At 44.8% G+C, this 24632-nt stretch overlaps 1 protein-coding gene across 1 annotated transcript in view; it reads right to left on the bottom strand.

The window, feature by feature from the left end:
• Positions 1–3388: 3388 nt before the first annotated feature.
• Positions 3389–24632, bottom strand: part of LOC110520708 (dual 3',5'-cyclic-AMP and -GMP phosphodiesterase 11A) — a 22125-nt gene continuing 881 nt past the window's right edge. The window contains exons 1-20 of the mRNA XM_090187226.1: positions 24626–24632; positions 21157–21315; positions 17150–17239; positions 16151–16291; positions 15159–15223; positions 14901–15021; positions 14315–14390; positions 14124–14191; positions 11816–11908; positions 10535–10585; positions 9272–9418; positions 8662–8769; positions 7618–7727; positions 7333–7423; positions 5571–5671; positions 5342–5419; positions 5175–5238; positions 4971–5045; positions 4186–4269; positions 3389–3932 (exon numbers count right to left, since the gene is read on the bottom strand). The exon at positions 24626–24632 is cut by the window's right edge and continues 881 nt beyond it. Of these exons, the coding sequence (XP_090043352.1) occupies positions 3411–3932; positions 4186–4269; positions 4971–5045; positions 5175–5238; positions 5342–5419; positions 5571–5671; positions 7333–7423; positions 7618–7727; positions 8662–8769; positions 9272–9418; positions 10535–10585; positions 11816–11908; positions 14124–14191; positions 14315–14390; positions 14901–15021; positions 15159–15223; positions 16151–16291; positions 17150–17239; positions 21157–21315; positions 24626–24632 (2251 nt within the window). The 3' untranslated portion in view covers positions 3389–3410. The remainder of the gene's footprint in view (positions 3933–4185; positions 4270–4970; positions 5046–5174; positions 5239–5341; positions 5420–5570; positions 5672–7332; positions 7424–7617; positions 7728–8661; positions 8770–9271; positions 9419–10534; positions 10586–11815; positions 11909–14123; positions 14192–14314; positions 14391–14900; positions 15022–15158; positions 15224–16150; positions 16292–17149; positions 17240–21156; positions 21316–24625) is intronic.

The following is a 24632-nucleotide window of genomic DNA, read 5'->3' as shown; positions in this document are numbered from 1 at the left end:
CTACAGATACATTTGGACTGTAGAAACCTCAGCATACTTCAACTCTACAGATACATTTGGATTGTAGAAACCTCAGCATACTTCAACTCTACAGATACATTTGGACTGTAGAAACCTCAGCATACTTCAACTCTACAGATACATTTGGATTGTAGAATCCTCAGCATACTTAAACTCTACAGATACATTTGGACTGTAGAACCCTCAGCATACTTCAACTCTACAGATACATTTGGACTGTAGAACCCTCAGCATACTTCAACTCTACAGATACATTTGGACTGTAGAATCCTCAGCATACTTCAACTCTACAGATACATTTGGACTGTAGAACCCTCAGCATACTTCAACTCTACAGATACATTTGGATTGTAGAAACCTCAGCATACTTCAACTCTACAGATACATTTGGACTGTAGAAACCTCAGCATACTTCAACAAATAAATGCATACACATATAGTGTACACATCCAGTATTGATATCATGCATGTACACATTGAACAGAGCAAATGTTCAGCCACAGGCTGAGTACACTAACATGTACAATAAACGCATGCAACCAAAAGGTTGGTCATAGGCTACGTCACAAATGATACCCTGTTCCCTATATAGTGCACTAGTTTAGACCAGCTCAAAAGTCCCACACTATACTCTGTATAGGGTGCCATTTGTGACACAGACATAGACATGTCAGCTACTCAAGTAGCCGACATAAACATTCAGGAACAAGATCATGCTCCGGTCTACATTCATTAAGGAAAACGACAGGATAGATAGAGGGAGACAGAAATAGAGAGGGCAGGGGTAGATACAGAGAGAGATACAGAGATATACAGAGGGAGGGGGGGGTAGATACAGAGAGAGAGGGCGGGGGGGTAGATACAGAGAGAGATACAGAGAGATACAGAGAGAGAGGAAGGGGGTAGATACAGAGAGAGAGGGTGGGGGGGTAGATAGAGAGAGATACAGAGAGAGAGGAAGGGGGTAGATACAGAGAGGGAAAGAGAGAGAGGACGGGGGGGGGTAGATACAGAGAGAGAGGACGGGGATAGATACAGAGAGAGAGGAAGGGGGTAGATACAGAGAGGGAAAGAGAGAGAGGACGAGGGGGTAGATACAGAGAGAGAGGAAGGGGATAGATACAGAGAGAGAGGAAGGGGGTAGATACAGAGAGGGAAAGAGAGAGAGGACGGGGGGGTAGATACAGAGAGAGAGGACGGGGGTAGATACAGAGAGAGATACAGAGAGAGAGGAAGGGGATAGATACAGAGAGAGAGGAAGGGGGTAGATACAGAGAGAGAAAGAGAGAGAGGACGGGGGGGTAGATACAGAGAGAGAGGAAGGGGATAGATACAGAGAGAGAGGAAGGGGATAGATACAGAGAGAGAGGACGGGGATAGATACAGAGAGAGAGGAAGGGGGTAGATACAGAGAGAGAGGAAGGGGATAGATACAGAGAGAGAGGACGGGGATAGATACAGAGAGAGAGGAAGGGGGTAGATACAGAGAGAGAGGACGGGGATAGATACAGAGAGAGAGGAAGGGGGTAGATACAGAGAGAGAGGACGGGGATAGATACAGAGAGAGAGGAAGGGGGTAGATACAGAGAGAGAGGAAGGGGATAGATACAGAGAGAGAGGAAGGGGGTAGATACAGAGAGAGAGGACGGGGATAGATACAGAGAGAGAGGAAGGGGGTAGATACAGAGAGAGAGGACGGGGATAGATACAGAGAGAGAGGAAGGGGGTAGATACAGAGAGAGAGGAAGGGGATAGATACAGAGAGAGAGAGGACGGGGATAGATACAGAGAGAGAGGAAGGGGGTAGATACAGAGAGAGAGGACGGGGATAGATACAGAGAGAGAGGAAGGGGGTAGATACAGAGAGAGAGGACGGGGATAGATACAGAGAGAGAGGAAGGGGATAGATACAGAGAGAGAGGAAGGGGGTAGATACAGAGAGAGAGGAAGGGGATAGATACAGAGAGAGAGGACGGGGATAGATACAGAGAGAGAGGAAGGGGGTAGATACAGAGAGGGAAAGAGAGAGAGGACGAGGGGGGTAGATACAGAGAGAGAGGAAGGGGATTTGATACAGAGAGAGAGGAAGGGGGTAGATACAGAGAGGGAAAGAGAGAGAGGACGGGGGGGTAGATACAGAGAGAGAGGACGGGGATAGATACAGAGAGAGAGGAAGGGGGTAGATACAGAGAGGGAAAGAGAGAGAGGACGAGGGGGGTAGATACAGAGAGAGAGGAAGGGGATAGATACAGAGAGAGAGGAAGGGGATAGATACAGAGAGAGAGGAAGGGGGTAGATACAGAGAGGGAAAGAGAGAGAGGACGAGGGGGGTAGATACAGAGAGAGAGGAAGGGGATAGATACAGAGAGAGAGGAAGGGGGTAGATACAGAGAGAGATACAGAGAGAGAGGACGGGGGGTAGATACAGAGAGAGAAGACGGGGGGTAGATACAGAGAGAGAGGGCGGGGGGGTAGATACAGAGAGGGAAAGAGAGAGATCACAGTGATTTCTTGTACATGAAGGCATAACACATTGGTTACTGGACATCTTTGGTTTCAAAGCCGGTCCATGGATGCACAAGCTTTAACAAACAGGAGGTTTATCACGTGGGCAGCATTACTACATTTCACAAGAGCAGTGCAACGAAGGTGTGAGCAGGAATCTAACATGAATGGATGTTTCACACTCAATGTTCTTGTCATTACAATGTCATAAAGATCAACACGTAGTCCACTGACGTGTCCTACAAGGTGGAAACAAAGTGTAAAAAACAGACCTTTTTAATACCCCAACTAGATCAGGTTGAGGTACAGACACTACAGTACCACACAGCCTCCCCTCCTTCTCTCTCCCCTCCCTATCTCCTAATTCCCCCTCCCTCTCTCCTCCCTCCTTCTCTCTCCCCCTCCCTAGCTCCTAATTCCCCCTCCCTCCCTCTCTCTCCCCTCCCTATCTCCTAATTCCCCCTCCCTCTCTCCTCCCTCCTTCTCTCTCCCCTCCCTATCTCCTAATTCCCCCTCCCTCTCTCCTCCCTCCTCCTCTCTCCCCCTCCCTAGCTCCTAATTCCCCCTCCCTCTCTCCTCCCTCCTTCTCTCCCCTCCCTATCTCCTAATTCCTCCTCCCTCTCTCCTCCCTCCTTCTCTCTCCCCCTCCCATTTCTCCTAATTCCCCCTCCCCCTCTCCTCCCTCCTTCTCTCCCCTCCATATCTCCTAATTCCCCCTCCCTCTCTTCTCCCTCCTTCTCTCTCCCCTCCCATTTCTCCTAATTCCCCCTCCCTCTCTTCTCCCTTCTTCTCTCTCCCCTCCCATTTCTCCTAATTCCCCCTCCCTCTCTCCTAATCCCCCCTCCCTCTCTCCTCCCTCATTCACTCTCCCTTTCCCTCTCTCTTCAAACCTCAGCCCCCTGCCCCTGAGACAGCTGACCAGACCCTATACTTCCATCTGACCCCAGATGACCACTAGACTCTGTAGTGAGAACTGAAGTCTGATCAAGTACTGAATTTGACCTAAACTCTGGATGACCACTAGACTCTGTAGTAAGAACTGATGTCTGATCAAATACTGAATTTGACCCAAACTCTGGATGACCACTAGACTCTGTAGTGAGAACTGATGTCTGATCAAGTACTGAATTTGACCCAAACTCTGGATGACCACTAGACTCTGTAGTAAGAACTGATGTCTGATCAAATACTGAATTTGACCCAAACTCTAGTTGCGAGTTCTGACTGGAGTCTGGATTTTTATTGGTCTCTGGGTTGGGTCCTGACTCAGAGCCAGAACTCTGATTGGTCTCTGCAGTTCTGTGTGTGTGCTGCTGATAGGACGAGCCCAGCTCCTTCCACTTCATGCGGTTGGCTGCTATCCCATCAACCATAGGCTTCAGCTTCCCGTTTAGCTTCATCAGAGCCTAGAGGGGAGACAGTGTGGGAGACTGACTTAGAAGGGGCAGTATCGCAGACAGACATCGACTCATTTCATGCAGGATGACTGAGAAAAGGGAGGAAATAAAGACATTTCAGAAGACATCATACTGTGAAAACATACAGGTCTGGACTAAATGAAAGTACTGGACATAGATTTTATTGCGTAGGATTTCCCCTTGAACTTGGTGTGTCAGTAACAAACAGACTAGTTGGGTTTAGAACAGGTGAGTCCGTTACCTGGTAGAGGGGCTTACAGATCCCATCTATCCACTCCAGCTGCAGGGCAGGCAGCTCGTCTTTACGATTACGGTCAAAGATGGCCTGAGGAGAGAGACGGGGGGGACGGGGGGGTTACAGTATCATCCTGGCACTCCTAATCACTTAACTAACTTTAGTCATTTCATTCCAACAGTTGAATATCTAAAGAAAGAACTCCCTACATCAAGGCTAACTTTAGTAATTCCATCCCAACAGTTGAATATCTAAAGAAAGAACTCCCTACATCAAGGCTAACTACATCAAGGCTCATGTTTGGGAACCCAGAGGGCGTTAGAAAGATACTGAAGCTCAGCAGAAGGAAAGATAAAAGTCGACTTCCTAAATGCTGTGCAGACTAAAGGTGCATTAATGGAGTTTGGACTCAAGGGAATCAAGGTCATAGTGGATGGAGAGTTAATATCAAAGTTGATGATCTGACATTGAAGAGAAGTTTATTTTGAAGGGCGGGGTAGTTGGAAGCGAAGTTGTACAATGAAGTGTAGTTTAACAGCAAGTGTAGTTTAACAGGAAGTGTAGTTTAACAGGAAGTGTAGTTTGAAGGGAAGTGTAGTTTAACAGCAAGTGTAGTTTAACAGGAAGTGTAGTTAAACAGGAAGTGTAGTTTGAAGGGAAGTGTAGTTTAACAGGAAGTGTAGTTTAACAGGAAGTGTAGTTTAACAGGAAGTGTAGTTTGAAGGGAAGTGTAGTTTGAAGGGAAGTGTAGTTTGAAAGGAGGTGTTACAGTAGTACTGTATTCTGCTTACCGCTGGAGTTAACTTGAGCTCAGACCTCTCCCTGTCACCTTGCTCGAAAAACTCACTGGTCACCAACTCCGCAACCTGCAGGGGGATTTCAAAGTTATGTCAATGATGTCAATGATGATCCTATGGACCCTAGTCAAAACTAGTACATTATACATGGATTAGGGTGTCATTTGTGACACAGGAAGAAGTTTTGTAACATTTCACCTGTTTGGAGATCTCCCAGGGGCGGGTCACTGCACCCAAGTCACATGCTGTCATTAGCATAGACCTGGTGATGACAGAGGTCAGAGGTTGTTTAGAACCAAACCAAGTCTCCACATAAGGAGATTGTTGATCATGGTTCAATAGACAAGTAAGAAAGATGGAAGGACCTGAGAAGTTCTCTGTGAGCCTCGTCTGTCCAGCTGAACTCTCCAGAGAGAACACGGTCAAAGAACTGGCTCCTCCTCCTGTTTAGGAGCACAGACAGAGTCACAAAACAGATACAAGGAAAAGGAGGGAGGTTCAATAGCAAAGCAGACGGGAGGTGGCCTGAGTGCCGGTCTGTTTGTGTTATCAAGTTTCTCTTCTACAACTGTATTTGGAAGTTGTAAGTCTTACTGGAAGTGCAGGGTGAGGTCAGTGGAGAGGATGGCCTGTTTCAGTAGCTGCATCATACTACTGTACTCTTTGGAACACAGGTTGGCAAAGATATTATGACCCTGATGGAAGACATGAGCAAAATATATATTAAGATTTTATGACCCTGTTGAAAAATATATATTTTCAGGTAATACATGGAAGGGGGAATTTCAAGGTGGAGGAATAAATGGAAGCTCTTAAGCCTTGGTTTCTCTAATGACTGCCTCGCCTGGTTTACCAACTACTTCTCTGATAGAGTTCAGTGTGTCAAATCTGAGGGCCTGTTGTCTGGACCTCTGACAGTCTCTATGGGTGTACCACAGGGTTCAATTCTCGGGCCGACTCTCTTTTCTGTATACATCAATGATGTTGCTCTTGCTGCTGGTGATTCTCTGATCTACCTCTATGCAGACGACACCATTCTGTATACTTCTGGCCCCTCCTTGGACACTGTGTTAACTAACCTCCAAACGAGCTTCAATGCCATACAACTCTCCTTCCATGGCCTCCAACTGCTCTTAAACGCAAGTAAAACTCAATGCATGCTTTTCAATCGATCGCTGCCCACACCTGCTCGCCCGTCCAGCATCACTACTCTGGACGACTATGACTTAGAATACGTGGACAACTACAAATACCTGGGTGTCTGGTTAGACTGTAAACTCTCCTTCCAGACTCACATTAAGCATCTCCAATCCAAAATTAAATCTAGAATCGGATTCCTATATCGCAACAAAGCATCCTTCACTCATGCTGCCAAACATACCGTCGTAAAACTGACCATCCTACCGATCCTCGACTTTGGCGATGTCATCTATAAAATAGCCTCCAACACTCTACTCAACAAACTGGATGTAGTCTATCACAGTGCCATCTGTTTTGTCACCAAAGCCCCATACACTACCCACCATTGCGACCTGTACGCTCTCGTTGGTTGGCCCTCGCTTCATACTCGTCGCCAAACCCACTGGCTACAGGTTATCTACAAGTCTCTGCTAGGTAAAGCCCCGCCTTATCTCAGCTCACTGGTCACCATAGCAGCACCCACTCATAGCACACGCTCCAGCAGGTATATCTCACTGGTCACCTCCAAAGCCAATTCCTCCTTTGGTCGTCTTTCCTTCCAGTTCTCTGCTACCCACGACTGGATCGAATTGCAAACATTTCTGAAGCTGGAGACTCACATCTCCCTCACTAGCTTTAAGCACCAGCTGTCAGAGCATTTTACAGATCACTGCACCTGTACTTAGCATTTCTGTAAAGAGCCCATCTATCTACCTACCTCACCCCCATACTGGTATTTATTTATTTAGCTCCTTTGCACCCCAGTATCTCTACCTGCACATTCATCTTCTGCACATCTACCATTCCAGTGTTTAATTGATATATTGTAATGACTTCACCACCACTATATATTTCCTTAATTTACCTCATTTGCACTCACTGTATATAGACTTTTTGTTTTCTTTTGTTCTACTGTATTATTGACTATGTTCTGTTTATTCCATGTGTAACTCTGTGTTGTTGTATGTGTCGAATTGCTATGCTTTATCTTGGCCAGGTCGCAGTTGCAAATGAGAACTTGTTCTCAACTAGTCTACCTGGTTAAATAAAGGTGTTCTCAACTAGTCTACCTGGTTAAATAAAGGTGTTCTCAACTAGTCTACCTGGTTAAATAAAGGTGGAATAAATAACATTTTTAAAAAGTAAAAAAAGTAAAGGTGATGGTAGCCAAGGTCACCTCACTCTGTAGGATCATGACTGCATGGTTGAAGTGATGGTGCTCCAGAGTAGCTGATGTCCCGTAGAGCAGGGCCAGAGCAGAGCCAGTCCTGTAGGAAGCAGCAGAGGAGGGACATTCAACTGATTGATTGATTAACAGGGAAGATGGACTGACAGGCAGGTCGGACGGACGGACGGACGGACGTGCAGACTGACTGACTGATCAGACTAATATCGTCCTCATTTTTCTTTGTTTTCCTTAATTTTCCTTATTTCTCTTCGGTGCTCAGCCGAGGTGACTCACTTGGCCTGGAAGGCGTTGTTGGTGCCACGGTGGTCTAAGTCATGGCAGAGACAACCCACCATCAATGCCAGGGTCTCTGCATCTGACAGAACATCCTGGAAACCAGCCGTCTGCGGACACAGAGGTAACGGAAGTACCGAAACTATCTAAGACATTACTAGTGTCCCAAATGGCACTCTATTCACTATATAGTGCACTAATGTTTTAATTAGTAGTGCAGAAATGTTTTAATTCAGGCTGTAACACAACAAAATATGGAAAAAGTCAAGGGGTGTGGATTCTTGATGAAGGCACAGTAGAACCCTTTTTTGAAGATTCTCTAAGGGTTTTAAATTGAACTTTTACAGTGCTGTAGAAAACCCTTTCTTAAGGTTCTACAAAGAACCATTCAAATATGGTTCTATATACAATAGCACCAAAAAGGTTCCGCTATGCTTACGAACCCTTTTCGTTGCTATTGAGAACGCTTTTTAATGGTTCTTTATAGAACCTTTATGGATAATGGTTCTTCAAAGAATCTTTGTCAATCTCAAAAGTTCTACAAATAACCTTTCAAATGAACATTACACTGTGTTTTTATTCTGGTTAGTCATATTATATTGTTAAAACTCCATAGTTGTCATTATTGTGTTAACTGGTAGCTGTGGAAGGGCTGGGGTCCCTGAGGAGAGGATTGAGATCGTCTGACTCAGCAAACAGTTCTCAACTGACACAAGGTCTTACACAGAGTCTTTTACAAGACACTGTCCTGGCCATATTCAAATCTGACATGTAATAACACAACAGATTAGATCAACTGGAATGACACTCTCACTCATGGCTGCACAAAAAGATTTTTGCGCAAACCCCGCCCTTAAATTTGTATTATCACCAAAAGATGAAAGAACCCTTTTCTGAACTGCAAAGAACCATTTAAGGGCTCAAAGGGTACTTTGACTCATTATGGTTCGGTTCCACATAGAACCATCCGCCTTACCAAAGAACCCTTGAGGAACCCTCTTTTCTAAATGTGTACATAGAGTATATTTTGTTGCGTTGACTCACTGTGATCATGAGGAACATGCACTGGCACACGTTGAAGGCATGCCTCCAGTTATGGTATGCCACCGTGCGATAGTTCTTCCTCACCGTCAACAGCCAGCGACACAGGACCTGAGAGGGAGGAGGAACCGTCATAAGGAATACATGTTTGCATTGCTGTTGTTCTCATATCAGGTGTTACTGTAACATGTCACCAAGAGAGTTCATCAAAAACAAGACCAATAGGGTTGCAATATTCTGGTACTCCCAATAGGGTTGCAATATTCTGGTACTCCCAATAGGGTTGCGATATTCTGGTACTCCCAATAGGGTTGCAATATTCTGGTACTCCCAATAGGGCTGCAATATTCTGGTACTCCCAATAGGGTTGTAATATTCTGGTACTCCCAATAGGGTTGCAATACTCTGGTACTCCCAATAGGGTTGCAATATTCTGGTACTCCCAATAGGGTTGTAATATTCTGGTACTCCCAAAATTCCCAGGTTTTACAGAAACCCCAGCTGGAAGATTCCTGGAATCAGGACAGAATAACCAGGAAATCTGATTTTGGAAAAGTTGCTGGAGAGAAATACGAAAGCCTCTCCATTCTTCCTCATTGTTGACCTCACTCACGTCGTAGTCAATCTTAAACTTCTGGACGGCTCCAAGTTCCAGAAACATCCGGAGGGAGGCAGTGATCATGGCGTCGTTGTCCAATGAGAAATCGTTGAAGTGGAACTCTTCGATGCCCAGCTCACTGCTCAAAGGGATCTTAGCAGCCTGAGGGAGTAGAATGTGGAGGTGAATATTGAGCCTCCTAGTAGGTGAACAGGAAATAACAAACTCAAAGCCTCAGGTCCTCCGACCCCGACCTCCACCCCCCCCCCCCCCCCCACCAGTCACTCCAGTCCCTCTTTATGATAGGTCCTCTGACCCCCACCCCCACCTCCACCCTCACCAGTCCCTCCAGTCCCTCTTTATGATAGGTCCTCTGACCCCCACCTCCACCCTCACCAGTCCCTCCAGTCCCTCTTTATGATAGGTCCTCTGACCCCCACCCCCACCTCCACCCTCACCAGTCCCTCCAGTCCCTCTTTATGATAGGTCCTCTGACCCCCACCTCCACCCTCACCAGTCCCTCCAGTCCCTCTTTATGATAGGTCCTCTGACCCCCACCTCCTCCTCCCCCCTCACCAGTCCCTCCAGTCCCTCTTTATGATAGGTCCTCTGAACCCACCTCCACCCTCACCAGTCCCTCCAGTCCCTCTTTATGATAGGTCCTCTGACCCCCACCTCCACCCTCACCAGTCCCTCCAGTCTCTCTTTATGATAGGTCCTCCAACCCCCACATCCACCTCCACACCTCACCAGTCCCTCTTTATGATAGGTCCTCTGACCCCACATCCACCTCCACACCTCACCAGTCCCTCTTTATGATAGGTCCTCTGACCCCACATCCACCTCCACACCTCACCAGTCCCTCTTTATGATAGGTCCTCTGACCCCACATCCACCTCCACACCTCACCAGTCCCTCTTCATGATAGGTCCTCTGACCCCACATCCACCTCCACACCTCACCAGTCCCTCTTTATGATAGGTCCTCTGACCCCACATCCACCTCCACACCTCACCAGTCCCTCTTCATGATAGTCCTGGGGTGTACTCGTTAGTCTGACGTAACAAAACATTTTGCAATGAAAATGGACGTTTCTATTGGACAAATTCAGGTAGATTCCTCCCTGTTTCATTCCATTTTCTTCTGTTTGGTTCCTAGTGAATACACCCCTGGGAAAGTAACCAGGTGACTTCTACTGTTTTGATTGTTATCTTGTAGATTTAGTTTGTTTGTTTGATTTTCTATTTCTTCTACATGTAATGTAATTCTCAGACATACCTTGAGTCTGTCCACCTCTACCTTGGAGCATGTGGCGTGGTAGGACAGCATCTGAGGGAGGAGAAAACATCATCATGGACTCTCTCTCCCTCTTTATATCCCTCTCTCTCTCTCACTCTATCGCTCTCTTTCTCTCTTTCTCTCTCCCTCATTATATCTCTCACTCTCGCTCTCGCTCTCTCTCTCTCTCTCTCTCTCTCTCTCTCTCTCTCTCTCTCTCTCTCTCTCTCTTTCTCTCTTTCTCTCTCTTCTCTCATGAACCTCTCTGGCCCCCTGCAGGTGATGATATGGGATCTGGCGCAAAGTAGTGCACTATATAGGGAATAGGGTGCCATTTGGGATGCATACATAGACGCAATATTGTCTTCTTCACACTACTCATGACTGCATTTTTACAGTATCATCCTCTACTGCCTGAGCCGATCCGACACATTAATATTCAGCAGGGTTCTTCTCTCCCACCATAAATATTTCAGGTATTTTCACTGTTTCCAAAGAGGGGATGCTGTCAAAAAAAGATTGCCCACTGCAAAAAGTGTCAGGATTAAAAATATACTAGTATATATATAATATCAATATACTAGTATATAGTATATATAATATAATATATTAATATATGGTGTATATAATTTAATATACCAATATATAGTATATATAATGCAATATATTAGTATATAGTATATATAATATACTAGTATATAGTAAATATAATATACTAGTATATCATGTATATATAATATACTAGTATATAGTATATATAAATTACAAGTATATAGTATATATAATATAGTAGTATATCGCCACTCATCAAGTCTGATATGTTTCAACCACATTACCTCCGTTGTTTCATAAAGCATTCTGAGAACCAGTCAGTCAGTCAGTCGGACGGACGGACGGACGGACGAGCCCAAAGCCCAGCAACTAGACTGGCTAGCTAACATGTTCATTTTACATTCACATTTCAGTCATTTACCAGACACTCTTATCCAGAGCGACTTACAGTTAGTGCATTCATCTTAAGATAGCTAGGTGGGACAACCACATGTTTCAGTCATAGTAAGTACATGTTTTCTCAGTAAAACAGCAATCAGTAAAGTCAGAGCTGGTAGGGGGGGAAAAGTCAAGTGCGAGTGTTAGTGCACGAAAGGCATATTTAAAAAAAAATCCTAAACGCCTAGTGAGCGAAGGGAGAAGAGTACATGGCTCAGTCCCAAATGGCACCCTAAGCCCTTTATAGTGCACTACCTTTGACCATTTGGGACGCATCCTATCAATGCTCACATCCAGGGCCACAGACTGCTTGGCCCAGGTCTTCTTCACTTGATTGTACATCATGGTGTTGTTGATCCCCAGCCCACAGAATATCACAAAGGCCTGTATGGAGACAGGGTAGAAAAACGTTTCTACCAATAAAACAGCTTTCAAATGAAGCACTAAGGCATGATGGGGTGTGGTATATGGCTGATATACCACGGCTAAGGGCTGTTCTTAAACATGACGCAACGCGGAGGGCCTGGATACAGCCCTTAGACGTGGTACATTGGCCATATATCACAAACCACAGAGGCGCCTTATTGCTATTATAAACTGGTTGCCAATGTAATTAGAGCAGTAAAAATAAATATTTTGTCATAGCATGGCTGTCAGCCAATCAGCATTCAGGGCTCGAACCACCCAGTTTATAATATATATTATACAACAGGTGGGTCTAATCCTGAATGCTGATTGATTGAAACCGCATTCTAGCCCGTGTCTATTCCACAAGTTACCACCGGCTAAATCTATGACATTGAAATGTCTATTTACTCTGTTCCATCTGACTGCTGAATCCACTGTCTCATCATACATATCTACAGTGAGGGAAAAAAGTATTTGATCCCCTGCTGATTTTGTATGTTTGCCCACTGACAAAGACATGATCAGTCTATCATTTTAATGGTGGGTTTATTTGAACAGCGAGAGGCAGAATAACAACAAAAAAATCCAGAAAAAACATGTCAAAAATGTTATAAATTGATATGCATTTTAATGAGGGAAATAAGTATTTGACCCCCTCTCAATCAGAAAGATTTCTGGCTCTCAGGTGTCTTTTATACAAGTAACGAGCTGAGATTAGGAGCACACTCTTAAAGGGAGGGCTCCTAATCTCAGTTTGTTACCTGTATGACAGACACCTGTCCACAGAAGCAATCAATCAATCAGATTCCAAACTCTCCACCATGGTCAAGACCAAAGAGCTCTCCAAGGATGTCAGGGACAAGATTGTAGACCTAGACAAGGCTGGAATGGGCTACAAGACCATCGCCAAGCAGCTTGGTGAGAAGGTGACAACAGTTGGTGCGATTATTCGCAAATGGAAGAAACACAAAAGAACTGTCAATCTCCCTCGGCCTGGGGCTCCATGCAAGATCTCACCTCGTGGAGTTGCAATGATCATGAGAATGGTGAGGAATCAGCCCAGAACTACACGGGAGGATCTTGTCAATGATCTCAAGGCAGCTGGGACCATAGTCACCAAGAAAACAATTGGTAATAGACTACGCCGTGAATGACTGAAATCCTGCAGCGCCCGCAAGGTCCCCCTGCTCAAGAAAGCACATATACATGCCCGTCTGAAGTTTGCCAATGAACATCTGAATGATTCAGAGGACAACTGGCTGAAAGTGTTGAGATGAGACCAAAATGGAGCTCTTTGGCATCAACTCAACTCGCCAAGTTTGGAGGAGGAGGCATGCTGCCTATGACCCCAAGAACACCATCCCCACTGTCAAACATGGAGGTGGAAACATTATGCTTTGGGGGTGTTTTTCTGCTACAACTTCACCGCATCCAAGGGATGATGAACGGGGCCATGTACCGTCAAATCTTGGGTGAGAACCTCCTTCCCTCAGCCAGGGCATTGAAAATGGGTCGTGGATGGGTATTCCAGCATGACAATGACCCAAAACACACGGCCAAAGGCAACAAAGGAGTGGCTCAATAAGAAGCACATTAAGGTCCTGTAGTGGCCTAGCCAGTCTCCAGATCTTAATCCCATTGAAAATCTGTGGAGGGAGCTGAAGGTTCAAATTGCCAAACGTCAGCCTCGAAACCTTAATGACTTGGAGAAGATCTGCAAAGAGGAGTGGGTCAAAATCCCTCCTGAGATGTGTGCAAACCTCTTGGCCAACTACAAGAAACGTCTGACCTCTGTGATTGCCAACAAGGGTTTTGCCACCAAGTACTAAGTCATGTTTTGCAGAGGGTCAAATACTTATTTTACAAACATTTTTGACATGCGCTTTTCTGGATTTTTTTGTTGTTATTCTGTCTCACTGTTCAAATAAACCCACCATTAAAATTATAGACTGATCATTTCTTTGTCAGTGGGCAAACATACAAAATCAGCAGGGGATCACTTTTTTCCCTCACTGTAGATATAGATAGATAGAACCTGCTCAATCCACTGTTTCATCATACATACATAGATATAGATAGATAGAACCTTCTCAACCCACTGTCTCATCATACATATAGATAGATATAACCTGCTCAACCCACTGTCTCATTATAGATATATAGATAGAACCTCAGTGGAGAGGGAGCTCGCCTCAAACAGTCTTTGATCTGCATCATTGAACGTCCTCCTGTCCAGGCGATTTAGAATCTGGGCAACCCCTTAAAACAGTACAGAAAATACATCAATATTTGTAATTATTGAACAGGTGGAATAGCAGAAAGGTAAAAAGACAGAGTGGTTTTCAAGTGACAGTGGATGGCTGAACAGACTGGTGAACCCACCTATTATCTGATGAGTCCGATTCCAGATGGGGACGCACAGTACTGATCTGATGTGGAATCCTGAGGCTTGATCTGCCTGGGGAGCACGGAGTGGAATGTTACTGTGTGTGCAAGCCCACGCATCTGTGTGTGTGTGTGTGTGTGTGTGTGTGTGTGTGTGTGTGTGTGTGTGTGTGTGTGTGTGTGTGTGTGTGTGCGTGCGCGCATACAGATGTAGGATCTTAATTTAATCACTCTCTTGTTGCTGAGAATGTTCCTGCACAGAAGGAAATGCAAACCTGCAGTGTATTCAAGGTTTTAAAAAAGCTTTCAAAGTTTGTAATTTCCACTTTGAAATGTCAGGATTGTCAGGATCAAAAACTGTATCAACCCCCTACAAAACATTTGCATGAATCATAATCCACATAATATTCACATTTCCTGTTTCTGCAGGATTATTTTCCTGCTGTAGCAAACTGGCTCAAATTAAGATCCTACATCTGTACGTGCGTGCCTGCGTGTTTGTGTGTCCAAATGTGTGTGTGTGTGTGTGTGTGTGTGTGTGTCCGTGCGTGCGTGTGTTGATTGTGAGTGATTGGTGCCCCACCTCAGCATCAAAGCGGGGGTCCTGACAGACGTCGCTGATGTTGACAGGCAGTCCTGTGGACGCCACCAGCTCAGCAATGCTGTTATTGATCAGCCAATCAGAGCAGGACAGCTTCTCCATGCTGACTTTGTCAAAGAGACACACACTCTCAAGAAATGCCAAATACATAAATTGGGGATACAGGAGGATGTCAGTACTTCCTGTTAATTATTATGTGTAACTATTAAAATATCTTCTCCTAAGCAGCGGAGACTTCACCTGATGTCACGGTCCATGTTGCACAGGGGAGACATGAGCTCAAAGGTCTTTGAGAACTTTACCACCTGCAGAAAATACACACAATTGAAGAGGGAAGAATTGGAGAGGGGAGAATTGGAGAGGGGAGAATTGGAGAGGGGAGAATTGGAGAGGGGAGAATTGGAGAGGGGAGAATTGGAGAGGGGAGAATTGGAGAGCGAAGTATTGGAGAGGGGAGAATTGGAGAGGGGGGAATTGGAGAGGGGAGAATTGGAGAGGGGAGAATTGGAGAGGGGAGAATTGGAGAGGGGAGAATTGGAGAGGGGAGAATTGGAGAGCGAAGTATTGGAGAGGGGAGAATTGGAGAGGGGAGAATTGGAGAGCGAAGTATTGGAGAGGGGAGAATTGGAGAGGGGGGAATTGGAGAGGGGAGAATTGGAGAGGGGAGAATTGGAGAGGGGAGAATTGGAGAGGGGAGAATTGGAGAGGGGAGAATTGGAGAGGGGGGAATTGGAGAGGGGAGAATTGGAGAGGGGAGAATTGGAGAGGGGAGAATTGGAGAGGGGAGAATTGGAGAGGGGAGAATTGGAGAGCGAAGTATTGGAGAGGGGAGAATTGGAGAGGGGGGAATTGGAGAGGGGAGAATTGGAGAGGGGAGAATTGGAGAGGGGAGAATTGGAGAGGGGAGAATTGGAGAGGGGAGAATTGGAGAGCGAAGTATTGGAGAGGGGAGAATTGGAGAGGGGAGAATCGGTGACGGGAGAATTGGAGAGGGGAGAATTGGAGAGGGGAGAATCGGTGACGGGAGAATTGGAGAGGGGAGAATTGGAGAGGGAAAACAGAAGGAAAGAGAAATTAAGAAAATAAAGGAGGAGAGAAGAGCTGAGGTCTCACAGGTGAGTTTATTGTGTATGACACATTCATAGCAGAGGAGAGGAGAGAAATGAGAGAAGGAGGAGGAGAGGAGCCAGGAAGAAGGAAGCGGAGGAGAAGAGAGGAGAGGTCAGTCTCACAGGTGAGTGTATATCCTCCAGCAGCAACACAGAGCAGCGTTCACACTGCAGCAGGGTCACAGCTCTCTGCATGATCTTCCTCACTATCTTCTCCAGGTCTGTCTGTTCCTCAAACAGGTCATTCACCACCTCTAGCAGAGCCTGGAGGAGCACAACAACAACACTGACCACTCTCTCTACTTGTCTAAGAAATGGAGAGAGAGAGAGTCTGGAGAACGGTGTAGTGTACAACTCCTCAGAGGGTATAAAGTTTAGCTTGTGATTGTTGTAAGACATGTTTTCCCATTTTTTGTTGTGAACAGTAGATTCAATGTAAACTGTTTGTCCCTTTAAATGGAATAGACATCTAAATGGCTTACATAATCAGGACTAATCATCTTGTTTATGGTTGGAAGTCTAATTCAACATAAATTGAGAGACAGACAGGCTATGTGATAGAGACAGGCTATGTGAGAGACAGACAGGCTGTGTGAGAGACAGACAGGCTGTGTGAGAGACAGACAGGCTATGTGAGAGACAGACAGGCTATGTGAGAGAGACAGACAGGCTATGTGAGAGAGACAGGCTATGTGAGAGACAGACAGGCTATGTGAGAGACAGACAGGCTATGTGAGAGACAGACAGGCTATGTGAGAGACAGACAGGCTATGTGAGAGAGACAGACAGGCTATGTGAGACAGACAGGCTATGTGCGAGACAGACAGGCTATGTGAGAGACAGACAGGCTATGTGCGAGACAGACAGGCTATGTGAGAGACAGACAGGCGATGCACTCTTAGAAAAAAAAAGGTGCTATGTAGAACCTAAAAGGGTTCTTTGGCTGTCCCCATAGGAAAACCCTTTGAATAATCCTTTTGGCTTCCATGTAGAACCCTTTCCACAGAGAGTTCTACATGGAACCCAAAAGGGTTCTACCCGGAACCAAAAGGGTTATCCTATGGGGGCAGCCAAAGAACCCTTTTGGAACCCTTGTTTCGAAGAGTGTGTGAGCCAACTTACTCTGCTCCTCTCGTACTCCTTCCGAGACTCTGAAAACAACTTGGCATTGGAGATGGATATTCCGCAGAACGGTAGATACATCTGCAGCACCTGATGGGGGGGGAAAGCAGAGGAGAAGACAGAAATAGTTATAGTTCTGAGGCTAAATGATAAACAGAAAAAACAACATCTATAATTCAATGGTCTGATCTCAACTTTACTGTGTTCCTTCTAAACAGCCAAGTCACAAAATCCATCAGTGGGACATAACAAACTTTTTTGGGCCGTCAGGAGTATCTGTGTATACGCGTGTGCATGTGTGTGTGTTGGTGGCTAGTTTACCATTAATAACGGTCTTCTTTTCTTCAACGTCTATTAACACACCTGGCTGCTTTCCTCTTAATGGACTATTGATTTAGTAAATGAATTACTCAGGTATTAAGTAGGTATTCTGAATGTGCTAGACAACAAGCAGTCACTTACATAAGATTGAGTCTTTTTTAATTGGTTTTCTGTTAAGCAGCCTGTGGGGTTACTGCCTAGACCTATTCTCCAACACACACTGAACATACATCTCAACCCAACTCTTTGATATGTGCTGCCATTTCTCTCAAAGACTAGGTTCAAACCTAGTTTTTTCAAACCTAGATTAGCAAATAGCATGCATCACAGATAGCATGCATCACAGATAGCATGCATCCCAGATAGCATGCATCCCAGATAGCATGCATCACAGATAGCATGCATCACAGATAGCATGCATCACAGATATCATGCATCACAGATAGCATGCATCCCAGATAGCATGCATCCCAGATAGCATGCATCTGTGAAAATTATTTTAACAAGGGGTTGCCAAGAATTGCACGTCTTCATATAAATGAGTCTGAGTCTGTGGCTCTTTTGAAGATCTAATGCATAAAGTGTTGAAAAAGAGTTGACGGTCTTGTTTAACTAAATCCTGCCACCTGGTGGACATTAAGGAGAACTCCACGGCTAATCCCAAATGGCTCACTGTTCCTTACTCACACCATTCCCAACGTAGGGCCCATAGAGTCCTGGTCTGAAGTAGTGCACCATGTAGGGAATAGGGTTCCATTCAGGACATCAAAACAAAAATCAACTGGCCACTAAGAGAGAAAAAACTATTTCACAGGAAATGGTTGAACAGGACCAATGTGTGAAAAAATATGTACGTTAGTGAAAGCCCTATAGCTCTAACATCTGTATTGGGGTTAGTAGTGAAAGCCCTATAGCTCTAACATCTGTATTGGGGTTAGTAGTGAAAGCCCTATAGCTGCAACATCTGTATTGGGGTTAGTAGTGAAAGCCCTATAGCTCTAACATCTGTATTGGGGTTAGTAGTGAAAGCCCTATAGCTCTAACATCTGTATTGGGGTTAGTAGTGAAAGCCCTATAGCTGCAACATCTGTATTGGGGTTAGTAGTGAAAGCCCTATAGCTCTAACATCTGTATTGGGGTTAGTAGTGAAAGCCCTATAGCTCTAACATCTGTATTGGGGTTAGTAGTGAAAGCCCTATAGCTCTAACATCTGTATTGGGGTTAGTAGTGAAAGCCCTATAGCTGCAACATCTGTATTGGGGTTAGTAGTGAAAGCCCTATAGCTCTAACATCTGTATTGGGGTTAGTAGTGAAAGCCCTATAGCTGCAACATCTGTATTGGGGTTAGTAGTGAAAGCACTATAGCTCTAACATCTGTATTGGGGTTAGTAGTGAAAGCCCTATAGCTCTAACATCTGTATTGGGGTTAGTAGTGAAAGCCCTATAGCTGCAACATCTGTATTGGGGTTAGTAGTGAAAGCCCTATAGCTCTAACATCTGTATTGGGGTTAGTAGTGAAAGCCCTATAGCTCTAACATCTGTATTGGGGTTAGTAGTGAAAGCCCTATAGCTGCAACATCTGTATTGGGGTTAGTAGTGAAAGCCCTATAGCTCTAACATCTGTATTGGGGTTAGTAGTGAAAGCCCTATAGCTGCAACATTTGTTTTGGGGTTAGTAGTGAAAGCCCTATAGCTCTAACATCTGTATTGGGGTTAGTAGTGAAAGCCCTATAGCTCTAACATCTGTATTGGGGTTAGTAGTGAAAGCCCTATAGCTGCAACATCTGTATTGGGGTTAGTAGTGAAAGCCCTATAGCTCTAACATCTGTATTGGGGTTAGTAGTGAAAGCCCTACAGCTGTAACATCTGTATTGGGGTTAGTAGTGAAAGCCCTACAGCTGCATAATCTGTATTGGGGTTAGTAGTGAAAGCCCTATAGCTGCAACATCTGTATTGGGGTTAGTAGTGAAAGCCCTATAGCTCTAACATCTGTATTGGGGTTAGTAGTGAAAGCCCTATAGCTCTAACATCTGTATTGGGGTTAGTAGTGAAAGCCCTATAGCTGCATAATCTGTATTGGGGTTAGTAGTGAAAGCCCTATAGCTCTAACATCTGTATTGGGATTAGAGGTGAAAGCCTTATAGCTCTAACATCTGTATTGGGGTTAGTAGTGAAAGCCCTATAGCTGCAACATCTGTATTGGGGTTAGTAGTGAAAGCCCTATAGCTCTAACATCTGTATTGGGGTTAGTAGTGAAAGCCCTATAGCTCTAACATCTGTATTGGGGTTAGTAGTGAAAGCCCTATAGCTGCAACATCTGTATTGGGGTTAGTAGTGAAAGCCCTATAGCTCTAACATCTGTATTGGGGTTGTAGTGAAAGCCCTATAGCTCTAACATCTGTATTGGGGTTAGTAGTGAAAGCCCTACAGCTGTAACATCTGTATTGGGGTTAGTAGTGAAAGCCCTACAGCTGCATAATCTGTATTGGGGTTAGTAGTGAAAGCCCTATAGCTGCAACATCTGTATTGGGGTTAGTAGTGAAAGCCCTATAGCTCTAACATCTGTATTGGGGTTAGTAGTGAAAGCCCTATAGCTCTAACATCTGTATTGGGGTTAGTAGTGAAAGCCCTATAGCTGCAACATCTGTATTGGGGTTAGTAGTGAAAGCCCTATAGCTCTAACATCTGTATTGGGGTTGTAGTGAAAGCCCTATAGCTCTAACATCTGTATTGGGGTTAGTAGTGAAAGCCCTACAGCTGTAACATCTGTATTGGGGTTAGTAGTGAAAGCCCTACAGCTGCATAATCTGTATTGGGGTTAGTAGTGAAAGCCCTATAGCTGCAACATCTGTATTGGGGTTAGTAGTGAAAGCCCTATAGCTCTAACATCTGTATTGGGGTTAGTAGTGAAAGCCCTATAGCTCTAACATCTGTATTGGGGTTAGTAGTGAAAGCCCTATAGCTGCATAATCTGTATTGGGGTTAGTAGTGAAAGCCCTATAGCTCTAACATCTGTATTGGGATTAGAGGTGAAAGCCTTATAGCTCTAACATCTGTATTGGGGTTAGTAGTGAAAGCCCTATAGCTGCAACATCTGTATTGGGGTTAGTAGTGAAAGCCCTATAGCTCTAACATCTGTATTGGGGTTAGTAGTGAAAGCCCTATAGCTCTAACATCTGTATTGGGGTTAGTAGTGAAAGCCCTATAGCTGCAACATCTGTATTGGGGTTAGTAGTGAAAGCCCTATAGCTCTAACATCTGTATTGGGGTTGTAGTGAAAGCCCTATAGCTCTAACATCTGTATTGGGGTTAGTAGTGAAAGCCCTATAGCTGCAACATCTGTATTGGGGTTAGTAGTGAAAGCCCTATAGCTGCAACATCTGTATTGGGGTTAGTAGTGAAAGCCCTATAGCTCTAACATCTGTATTGGGGTTAGTTCTTATTGGATATTCCTGTATGTGAAATAATAATCTACCAGGTTGGTTCTGAGACAGAAACACTGATCTCCCATTGGTGGAGATAGTGGTGATGATGTCAATGACAATAATGAATTCTCATTGTACAGGAACTTCAGTTTTACCACTCTTCTATTGGTCCATGAAGCCAGACAAGCTCAATCGAGCCCAGCCAAAGGATTTGAAATGATTTCTAGTATTATTCTGAACTCAGGTGTGCTGTGGACTGACCTTCTCGTCGTCCTCCGTAAAAGGTGTTCCGATTGGGTTCTTGTTGATGGCCTGCACAACCCCGATGACCTCTCCATCACTGTTACAGATGGTCATACACAGGATGGACTGGGTCTTATAGCCGGTCAGCTTGTCTATCTCGTCACTGAACCGATGGTCCTACAGGAGGAGACATATAGGAGAAGAAATACACACACACACACACACACACACACACAGACACACACACACACACACACACAGACACACACACACACACACACACACACACACACACACACACACACACACACACACACACACACACATACGAATACAGACACATACACACATCTTTTTATTATTCAGAAATCAGAGACGGCCTAAAATCAATCTGAACCAACAGAATAGATTTGACTGTAGCCTAGTTAATATGGGTCAAAACACTGTGTTAATGAAGCCTACAGCACTGCAGTACACAGTGTTAATGCAGCCTACAGCACTGCAGTGGACTGTGTTAATGTAGCCTACAGCACTGCAGTACACTGTGTTAATGTAGCCTATAGCACTGCAGTACACTGTGTTAATGTAGCCTACAGCACTGCAGTACACTGTGTTAATGTAGCCTACAGCACTGCAGTACACTGTGTTAATGTAGCCTACAGCACTGCAGTGGACTGTGTTAATGTAGCCTACAGCACTGCAGTACACTGTGTTAATGTAGCCTACAGCACTGCAGTACACTGTGTTAATGTAGCCTACAGCACTGCAGTACACTGTGTTAATGTAGCCTACAGCACTGCAGTACACTGTGTTAATGTAGCCTACAGCACTGCAGTGGACTGTGTTAATGTAGCCTACAGCACTGCAGTACACTGTGTTAATGTAGCCTACAGCACTGCAGTACACTGTGTTAATGTAGCCTACAGCACTGCAGTCCACTGTGTTAATGTAGCCTACAGCACTGCAGTACACTGTGTTAATGTAGCCTACAGCACTGCAGTACACTGTGTTAATGTAGCCTACAGCACTGCAGTACACTGTGTTAATGTAGCCTACAGCACTGCAGTACACTGTGTTAATGTAGCCTACAGCACTGCAGTACACTGTGTTAATGTAGCCTACAGCACTGCAGTGGACTGTGTTAATGTAGCCTACAGCACTGCAGTACACTGTGTTAATGTAGCCTACAGCACTGCAGTACACTGTGTTAATGTAGCCTACAGCACTGCAGTCCACTGTGTTAATGTAGCCTACAGCACTGCAGTACACTGTGTTAATGTAGCCTACAGCACTGCAGTACACTGTGTTAATGTAGCCTACAGCACTGCAGTACACTGTGTTAATGTAGCCTACAGCACTGCAGTACACTGTGTTAATGTAGCCTACAGCACTGCAGTACACTGTGTTAATGTAGCCTACAGCACTGCAGTACACTGTGTTAATGTAGCCTACAGCACTGCAGTACACTGTGTTAATGTAGCCTACAGCACTGCAGTACACTGTGTTAATGTAGCCTACAGCACTGCAGTACACAGTGTTAATGTAGCCTACAGCACTGCAGTCCACTGTGTTAATGTAGCCTACAGCACTGCAGTACACTGTGTTAATGTAGCCTACAAAAAGGTTGCAAGATTGAATCCCAGAGCTGTCAAGGTAAAAATCTGTATTTTTCTGCCCCTGAACAAGGCAGTTAACCCACTGTTTGTAGGCTGTCATTGAAAATAGGAATTTGTCTTTAACTGACTTGCCTAGTTAAATAAAGGTAAAAAAACACATTTCACTTCACCTATCCAGGGGTATGTGACAATACAACATTATTTCAGTTTTTTTCATTCTTCCACAAAGATTCCATAATTCGGAGTTCTATAATTTGATAGTGGTGGAAAACGCTGTCTCAGGAGCCGCTCCAGAATCTCCCACAAGTGTTTAATTGGGTTGAGATCTGGTGACTGACACACACACACACACACACACACACACACACACAATCTCTTTAAACCCTCTATGCTCATTTGAGACCCCTCTTTCAAAGTCACTGAGATATCTTCTTCTAGCCATAGTAGCCAAAATAATTGTCAACTGGGCATTTTTATACATGACCCTAAGCATGATGGGATGTGAATTGCTTAATTAACTCAGCAACCACACCTGGTGTCTATATACATGTATCTCTCATTTACTCAAGTGTTTCCTTTATTTTGGCAATTACCTGTACACCTTATTGCTCTAATACAAAGTTGTATCCCAGATGTGACCCTATTACCCAACTAGTGCACTACTTTTAACCAGGGCCTGCACTATATTTTCAAATGTACTGCACTATGGAGGTAATAGGGTGCCATTTGGGATGACACATGTCAAATAAATTGGTCCACTGGGTCCCAGGACTGGGCTTAACATCTCTCAAAATCCCACGAGGCTGCTCTATTCCTGCTAGCCTATTGTCTATTGCCAGTAGCCCAGTTCCCACGAGGCCGGACCAGCGTCAACATGTTGCCTCTGCCTCGCCAGACGCCCATGGCCATGATATAATGATGTGTAGCGCGAGACTGGTGGATGGGACTCCGGAGAGGGTGAGAGATGCAGCCTTGCAGGGAATGAAATGGCCATGGCTTTCATATCCCTGTCTATGGAGGAAACGATGGTGGATGGGACTCCGGAGAGGGTGAGAGATGGAGCCTTGCAGGGAATGAAATGGCCATGGCTTTCATATCCCTGTCTATGGAGGAAACGATGGTGGATGGGACTCCGGAGAGGGTGAGAGATGGAGCCTTGCAGGGAATGAAATGGCCATGGCTTTCATATCCCTGTCTATGGAGGAAACGATGGTGGATGGGACTCCGGAGAGGGTGAGAGATGGAGCCTTGCAGGGAATGAAATGGCCATGGCTTTCATATCCCTGTCTATGGAGGAAACGATGGTGGCAGTATGTTTGTTCATGTAATTGTAATAATTACACCATTTTTTTGCCGCAATTGTTGTCATGGTGATAATGTGTGGATGACAGCATAAAATGGAGGTGTCCTGATGGGGGAAGATATACAGCCTTCAGGAAGTATTCACACCCCTTTACTTTGGCCCAAACAAATGTGTTACAGCCTGCATTTAAATTGGATGAAATGTAGATATTTGTGTCACTGGCCTACACACAATACCCCATAATGTCAAAGTGGAATTATGAAAATCAGGATAACTGGAGTTACCAAGTCAATTCATGAGGTGCTCTGGAGCAGACGGTGGTTCAGGTTCTGTAGAGAGAGAGACTGAAAGGATGCCGTTTCACTTTTCTTCCACTTTGACATTACAGAGTATTTTGTGTAGATCGTATCCATAGTATCCATTCACACACTTTTAATGTCATGGTTTTTCGTTTCTTTATCCCAATAATAGCATTGAATCAAAATGAAATATTACAATTTTGCATTTGTGGTTTGCAGCGATGGGTCTAATTTAGGAAACCTGGTGTTTCCAAATTGATCATGTTTACCTCATAT

This window comes from Oncorhynchus mykiss, chromosome 2 (assembly GCF_057628025.1).
Source record: "Oncorhynchus mykiss isolate SJ-2025 chromosome 2, ASM5762802v1, whole genome shotgun sequence".
In the NCBI taxonomy this organism is placed as follows: domain Eukaryota; kingdom Metazoa; phylum Chordata; class Actinopteri; order Salmoniformes; family Salmonidae; genus Oncorhynchus; species Oncorhynchus mykiss.
Note: the sequence above shows the minus strand (reverse complement) of the source record. Positions and strands in the feature narration are given on the sequence as shown.